At 39.0% G+C, this 7,500-nt stretch overlaps 1 protein-coding gene across 1 annotated transcript in view; it reads left to right on the top strand.

Moving 5' to 3' along the window:
- Positions 1–7,149, top strand: part of LOC138012531 (tubulin gamma-1 chain) — a 16,184-nt gene extending 9,035 nt beyond the window's left edge. The window contains exons 5-19 of the mRNA XM_068859326.1: positions 658–771; positions 986–1,054; positions 1,142–1,221; positions 1,303–1,348; positions 2,034–2,114; positions 2,221–2,307; positions 2,405–2,450; positions 2,547–2,650; positions 2,748–2,801; positions 2,903–3,001; positions 3,190–3,264; positions 4,144–4,230; positions 4,684–4,799; positions 5,799–5,877; positions 6,703–7,149. Coding sequence (XP_068715427.1) covers positions 658–771; positions 986–1,054; positions 1,142–1,221; positions 1,303–1,348; positions 2,034–2,114; positions 2,221–2,307; positions 2,405–2,450; positions 2,547–2,650; positions 2,748–2,801; positions 2,903–3,001; positions 3,190–3,264; positions 4,144–4,230; positions 4,684–4,799; positions 5,799–5,877; positions 6,703–6,735 — 1,170 coding nt within the window. The 3' untranslated portion in view covers positions 6,736–7,149. The remainder of the gene's footprint in view (positions 1–657; positions 772–985; positions 1,055–1,141; positions 1,222–1,302; positions 1,349–2,033; positions 2,115–2,220; positions 2,308–2,404; positions 2,451–2,546; positions 2,651–2,747; positions 2,802–2,902; positions 3,002–3,189; positions 3,265–4,143; positions 4,231–4,683; positions 4,800–5,798; positions 5,878–6,702) is intronic.
- Positions 7,150–7,500: the final 351 nt, after the last annotated feature.

Genomic DNA, 7,500 nt, shown 5'->3' with positions numbered 1-7,500 from the left:
CACTGTAGGCACTAACTGGGGTAAACACTCGTGAGGGGGGAGGGTGGACGTTACTGCCATATATGGGCTATATAGGTATGTGCCGTTGTAAAGTGTATGATTTTCAAGCAGTTACTCTAGGATAGGGTGTATGTAAATCTTAGTGAGAGTGTTTGTGTATAGAATAGGTTATCATTTTTCACGAAACTGACCAGTTGGTTGAATATTTAACTAGACTAAGGAAACCAGGAATTGCCGCCCAAAAATATAAAAAAATCAAATTGGCAAAGTTTAAATTTACACAACTCAGCCTCAACAGTGTTGATAGATGGCTATCATAGAACACTGAAGGGGGTTTCCTTCCATGGCTGAAGTCCAGAGTGGCATCTGAGATGGTGTCCTCGTAGGGGTGTAATTACGAATGACGTACAACTTACCACTCCATTTGTTTGCTGTTATATACACTCTAGGTGTTTTCTGCGTCTGCAGTCAACTGGATACGTTTGCATAGTTGTAGCCAGTAGTTGTTGGTGCATTTTAGCTTTTCTCTGCAATTACTAATTTTGAGAATTTTCTCCAAAGTATTAAACATCAAATTTTGATTCTCAAGACTGAATTACAAGTGTTGTTTGGTGAGGACTTAAAAAGCTAACTTATGCTTTTTTGTTTTCTCCTAAGGTTATAGATACAATTACATCTTCACCATATGCTAATCTGTACAATCCAGAAAACATGTACACCTCAAAACATGGAGGAGGAGCTGGTAATAACTGGGCCAGTGGCTATTCACAGGTTCAGTACTATTTAAGTATTTGTTATTTATTGTTTTTTGATGATGAAAATGTTTTTTAGAAGTAAGTGTGATCTTAACAGTAACCTAATGTGAAGTTTGAGTGTGCTTAATGAGATATTCCTTTTTAAAACATTCTGTTTACCAGTACATGCACAGTTAAAAAGAAAATTAAATTCTTGGGATGAGAGCCTAATTTATTCTCACTAATTTCAGGCCGAACGTCTTCATGAAGAAATGTTTGATATCATTGACAGAGAAGCTGATGGAAGTGACAGCTTGGAGGTAAATTGGCAAAGCAAACGTGTACACAGAAATTTGTTTTTTGCTTTCTTTAAGAAAACGTCCCCACTGCTTGTCTTTTATTTACAGGGCTTTGTAATGTGTCATTCGATTGCTGGTGGCACTGGATCTGGTATGGGCTCATACCTTTTGGAGAAACTTAATGATAGGTAAAACTGAAAACTTGGTATCTGTGATTCTCTAATAAATCATACTGATATCTTAAATAACTGATCTTTTCCTTTCCACAGGTTCCCAAAGAAGCTAATACAAACATATTCAGTGTTTCCTCAACAGGTGGAAGACTTTTTAACAATGCCTTATCCTTAGCTTGATCTAAATAAGCCAAAAGAAACTTAAACCTGTAGGCTAGTCCCTAATCAATTTACATTCAATCTCCTGCTGTTTCACTAGTTCAAGGTTTCAAGGTTTTTATTTGCCATGATTACATAAAATGTATCCGATTTATTAAAGAAAATACAAAAAATACAAAAATACAAAAAAAGGCGAGGAAGCCCATAAAGAAACTATAAGAGCTTATGGAGCTATGGGCTTCCTCAAATTAGACTAAGAAATGAAGTTTAAGATAGCACTGGGACGTAATACAATATATTATTAAAAAGACGAAAGAGTGCACACACACACACATTTATCCACAAAAATACAAAAGCGTAAATACTTCGAAGAATTTGATGCCACTAACGATAAAGAAGAAATCTTTTAAGGTTTTTGCAAAACTGAGCGGTAGATCCAGATGATTTAATTTGACTGTCAAGAGAATTGAAAAATTTAGAACCTTGGAAGTGGATTGAAAATTTTCGTATATTAGTTCAAACTAATGGAATATAAAAATTGGAATTGGATGATACTGCATTGGTGTGAAGGTTCATCTTCTGCTTGCCTCTCATTACAAGCTCTGCTCTCAGGGCTTCCTTAGGTTCTGTGCTGTACTAATACAAAATCTTTTTTTATCATTATGTAGGAAGATTTCAGTGATGTTGTCGTGCAGCCATATAACTCAATTCTAACTCTCAAGAGACTTACCCAGAATGCAGATTGTGTGGTCAGTGAAACTCTGCAATAGATTAGAGGTTACCGGTAATGCTTTACATTTTCCCTGATTGGTTAAAATGAGTGTGTGATTTTTGGTTCTACTGCTTCTTTTTAAGGTTGTACTTGATAACACAGCTCTGAACAGAATAGCTGCAGACAGGCTACACATTCAAAATCCAACATTTTCTCAAGTTAATCAACTGGTATATGGTCAATATGTTCTCATGGCCTGAATCACTGTTTAATGTAAAGTTGATTATTTGCAGTTACAGTATTTTTTATTGTCAATCTTTAATTTAGGTTTCCACAATAATGGCGACAAGTACAACAACACTGAGGTATCCAGGTGAGAAAGAGATGATATTAATGTTTACAAACAGGGCTGCTGGGAAATGTGATACTCTTTGGCAGCTAAGCAATAGGTTGCAAATCTATCTTTCAGGTTACATGAACAATGATCTCATTGGTTTGATTGCATCTCTCATTCCCACTCCCCGGCTTCATTTCCTTATGACTGGTTACACTCCTCTTACAACTGACCAGAAGGTATAAACCTGAAACTGGCTCATTGTATTTATTTTTTCATTAATATTATTTTGTTGTTGTTGTTTTTATCATTCTAATTCTTGTGTTTTATTTTGAGGTGGCTAATATTCGAAAAACAACAGTGCTTGATGTCATGAGAAGATTGTTGCAGGTATCACTTGTGTAAAAGCCCATTTTTGTTGGGTTTGGCTGAAAGCAATTTGGCTCTCTAAAATAACTAAACCCTTTTCATTATTTTGGTCTTTTATTTAGCCCAAAAACGTCATGGTATCAACCTTGCGGGACAGAAAAAATAACCATTGCTATATTTCTATTCTCAACATCATTCAAGGAGAAGTTGATCCAACACAGGTATGTTGCCTGAGTTCCTAGGTAAGTATAAACTATTTCTTAAAGTGACTGTTTATATCTCAGTATTTAGAGCACTGACTTTCCCCCAAATAAGCGTTCCTTGTTCTTTTTAAATAGGAACATTTCAAAAGTTGTTAGAAATATGATCGTACTGGTCAGATTTTGGTAATTTTTTTTTCATATTAAAGGTGCACAAGTCTCTTCAGCGTATCAGAGAAAGAAAACTTGCGGAGTTTATTCCCTGGGGTCCTGCAAGTATTCAGGTATGGCTATCCAGACAAGCCTCATTCACTTTGCCAATCTTCTTTCGGCAGAACTTAGAGTCCTTTTCAACAAACCAGTGCAAACAAATCATGGCAAATTATTATGTTCAAACTAAAATAGAGCGATTGCTGCCCACCGCTTAGCTAAGGAGGTACCGTACTAGGAAGGGAGCATTGGACTGTTAATTAACTCCTTTCGGATAACTGCTCCAAGTCATTCGCCCAAAAGGCATTGCGGTCGTTTCTGTTTGTTTTAATCGTCATCTGGTCAAAACGCGCGATCTAATTCTATGACACTGACAGCCCAAAGCAAGATTATGCTACTACGATCTTAGTTAGGGATTCGATAGAGTAGATCATAACATTCTTATTGACATCCAACAGCAATTATATATACACCCAACCATCCTTTCTTGTATACGGAGCTTTCTCACTGGAAGACAGCAAAGGGTCTGCATCAATGGACACATGTCATCTTGGAAGCATGACCCAGCAGGAATTCCGCGGGGTAACGTGCTGAAAGACAACCGTAAGCCAAGGGCACAGTGCAGCGTAGACTAGTGCTGGCTGTCCCTCAACAACTCCGCAATCGACAAACCACTGTCAGTTTTGCAAGCTTTAGGGAACTTGTGCAGCACATGAAAAGAATTATCTTTAAATGAACACAGCAAAACTGTGTTTTCCATAGGTGGACACATCTTAAAAATTGGATGGGCAAGATGCACATTACAAATTCTTGAATCTTCATTTTATGGTATCTAAAGGCTTTTATAGTTTCAAGTATTTTAGATTTAATGTGATATCGGCCTTTTCGTGAGAAGCAGTTCGCCGTGAAGTCGCCAGATGTTGTATGCCATTACTGTTTTGCTTTCTTTGCAGGTTGCCTTGTCCAGGAAATCGCCCTATGTACAGACAGCACACAGAGTCAGTGGTCTTATGTTAGCAAATCACACCAGCATAGCTACAGTAAGTCAAGCAATCTGTTTGGTAGATTATTTTGCTGGTGTTTCTCTCTCAAAAATTTGGTTTTATCAACGGAGTTGATAATGTAAATTGGCCACCGTACAGAGATTCTAAAAGCTAGCTTTTAGAATCTCTGTACGGTGGCCAATTTACATTATCAACTCCGTTGATAAAACCAAATTTTTGTATACTACTTCCCCACCGACGCAGCACCACAGTTTCTTTAGAAACTACCCCTTATCTCTCAAAAATGCGTTGCTTAATTTTTTTCCAAAAAAAAAATTATAGGGCAAAATATTAATTGTGAATGTGATCAAAAGCGCGGAGTTTTCGGAGTTTGTTTTTTTATACATGAAATGTTGGGAGTAAGGCAAGATAGGAGTCATTTCTGACCCAATCTCAGTCATGAGGGTCATTGTTTTACGTAGTATTTGGTATTGATTTTCCTTTCAACAGGTCTTTGAAAAAAGCTGTCGACTTTTTGACAAACTGCGAAAACGAGAAGCTTTCTTGGATAACTACAAAAAAGAAGAGATGTTTAAGGACAATCTAGATGAGTTTGATGCATCAAGGTATTTTGATAAAAAAGCCTGGTTTTCACTAGCGACGCTGAGTGAGGCACAAGCGCTTAATTCACCGTGAAAACGGGATTGACGCAAGCACGAGGATCAAAATTTTTCCTTTTCCTTTTCCTTGTGCTTATGCTTGCGTTTGTTTGCGTCGTGTTAAAAGGAAACAAAGCACAACTACAAACAAGGAATTTGCTACGTCTGGCCAATTAAGGCACTCGCTCCAGATTCCCGGCGTCTGAGCATTTGAACAAAATGGCGGATGTGTCGACGTTCGTTTTCACTAAGCATAAGCTACTTATGCTTGTGCTTGTCCTTGTACTTGCGTCGCTAGTGAAAACCAGGCTTAAGTCACCTCTCAGTCTTAACAAACCCACATGCGCAGTGCATGCATTTTTTTAATCGTTGAACTTAACGTTTTGTGGGATTGCCGTCGCTATTGTTGTCGTTAAGGCCTCCTATTAACCAAATCCCATGCTGCAAGCCAGACTAACAACAAGGATGCATCCTCTGAGAGGGAGGTGCTAGGGTACTAAATTTGTATGCAGATGCTCCGAGTGAAAATCCCACGCTCACCACAATTGGCCACCACCACGTTATGGAAATTAAGCCAACTCATGGCAAAGCGTTCATGTAAGGCCTATAAGACGTGACGCACACAAGATATCCCATACGGTAAGTTTACAGCCTTTACGTACAGCCCATCGAACGCTGTCGTGGTGATTTCAAATGGTACCGCTTTCTTTTCTCGGTCTCCCTTCCCCTCCTCTTCTCCCCCCCCCCCCCCCAAAAAAAAGGCCGTTTTAGTGCAAGGAAGGTTCACGCTTCTGCAAACCCTGGCCCTGTAGCACTTATATTTCAACAGACTCTGTCCTTGTGTGGGCCCATTCCCATTAGTAGGGCTAACGCTCACATGGTTCATATTGGGTAGAAAACTAGCACTTCACATTACACTCTAATCAGTTAAGTCTGTTAAAAATTGTTTTATTTGTTTTCGAACAGGCAGGTTGTCGAGCAGTTGATTGAGGAATATCAGGCAGCTACACGTGCCAATTATATCATGTGGGGAACTCAACAACAGGTTGCATATTATAGCACTAAAGAAGTTTTGCTAATAATTTTTTTTGACCCTTTTTTATGACCCTTAAAAAGTGCACCGCACACCGGTGGCTCAGTCGGGCTGTCATGCGGGAGGTCGCTGGTTCGAACCCCGGCAGGATCTTAAAATAACTGAGGAGAAAGTGCTGCCTTTGTAATTTCATCTGCAAATGGTTAGACTTTCAAGTCTTCTCGGATAAGGACTATAAACCGTAGGCCCCGTCTCACAAATGTCTTCTGTGTTCATAAGTTCCCTGTGCGACGTTAAAGAATCCAAACACTATTCGAGAAGAGTAGGGGATAATGTCCCCGGTGTTGTGGCTGTCCTGTTCTCTCCAGCAGAAGTGGCCGGCTTGGCGGTTGTGGTGTATGAGGCCACCTAAGCAGAAACAGCCACAAGTCAAGAAGGGACTTTGCCGAGTGCTGGAACATGTACATGTAGACATGTAGACATGTAGACATGTAGACATGTAGACATGTAGATGTGCTGTCACTTTCAGTTACGTAATGTCCAGAGAGAAATCATTTCGTCTGCGTAAAGGCTGGTTTTCACTAGCGACGCAAGCATAAGCACAAGAAGCGTACTCAAACTCAGTAGCTTGTTGTTTATTAGAGCCTTTTGTTGGAACAATAGACACTAATTAAGAACAAGTAAATGCGCCTGCGTGTGTATATTTGTGTATTTGTATTTGTGCGTGTACTATATCTGCGTATATTTGTGCTTATGCCTGCGTCGCTAGTGAAAACCAGGCCTAACTGTTTGCGCCGGCGATAAATATTTTCTACTTTTTTGCTTGCTTATCTGCAGGGTGCATCTGGATCAGATGTTTCAAAAGTATAAGGAATCCTGGAAACAAAAATGTGTATCTTTCCTCTGAGGACCGAGGATTGTTCCACGCGGCTCTCTGTGCATTTTCGCGGCCGTCGTGCAAAAAGGCTCGGAACTTAAGGTTATTAACACTTTAAGCTACTTTGTGTTAGGTTAGTCTAATTAAAAATTATGTTTACTCGGAAAGAAATGGAAAAAGAAAGAAACGTAGAAAAGAAAACTGTTGTGTAATAGGAATTATGATTCCGTTATCAGTGCCATTTTTTTTCTCGTGGACTGATAAACTGTTTTAAATTTCGATAAATCAGGAATTTAACTGAACGCCGGGATGGAATCACCTATCAACTTTTCACGAGGGCTTTAAACGTAATGCTAAAGATAATCTATAAGTTTGTGTTTATGGCAAATAAACTTGTGTTGATTAGATATTTATTTGTGTTTATTTGTGTATCCGCGTACCGAGGACGTATACAAAACATGGACACCTGACCAGGTTTATACCCCGTCCCTGTGGACCCGGTTCATCGACCCCTTCATGGGCCACCCCTCATTTTGTAAATTCAATACGTGTTAGCAGCAGAACAATCTAAAGACGAAAGAGGAAATTACCAATTCGCGAAATAAAATTCCTCAAATTTTTTTTGCTACAGTCTGAATGAAATGAATGTATATATATTTAAAGTGCGGGTTATAGAGGAAGGAGTGAAGTGATCGTGGCACAAATGTGGACAATTCAAGCAATTGTGTCTTATAGACACCTGAAAAACTCAGGTGCCT

Source organism: Montipora foliosa, chromosome 8 (genome assembly GCF_036669935.1).
Source record: "Montipora foliosa isolate CH-2021 chromosome 8, ASM3666993v2, whole genome shotgun sequence".
Lineage (NCBI taxonomy): Eukaryota > Metazoa > Cnidaria > Anthozoa > Scleractinia > Acroporidae > Montipora > Montipora foliosa.
The sequence above is the reverse complement of the archived record's forward strand: the minus strand, read 5'-3'. Positions and strand labels throughout refer to the sequence as shown.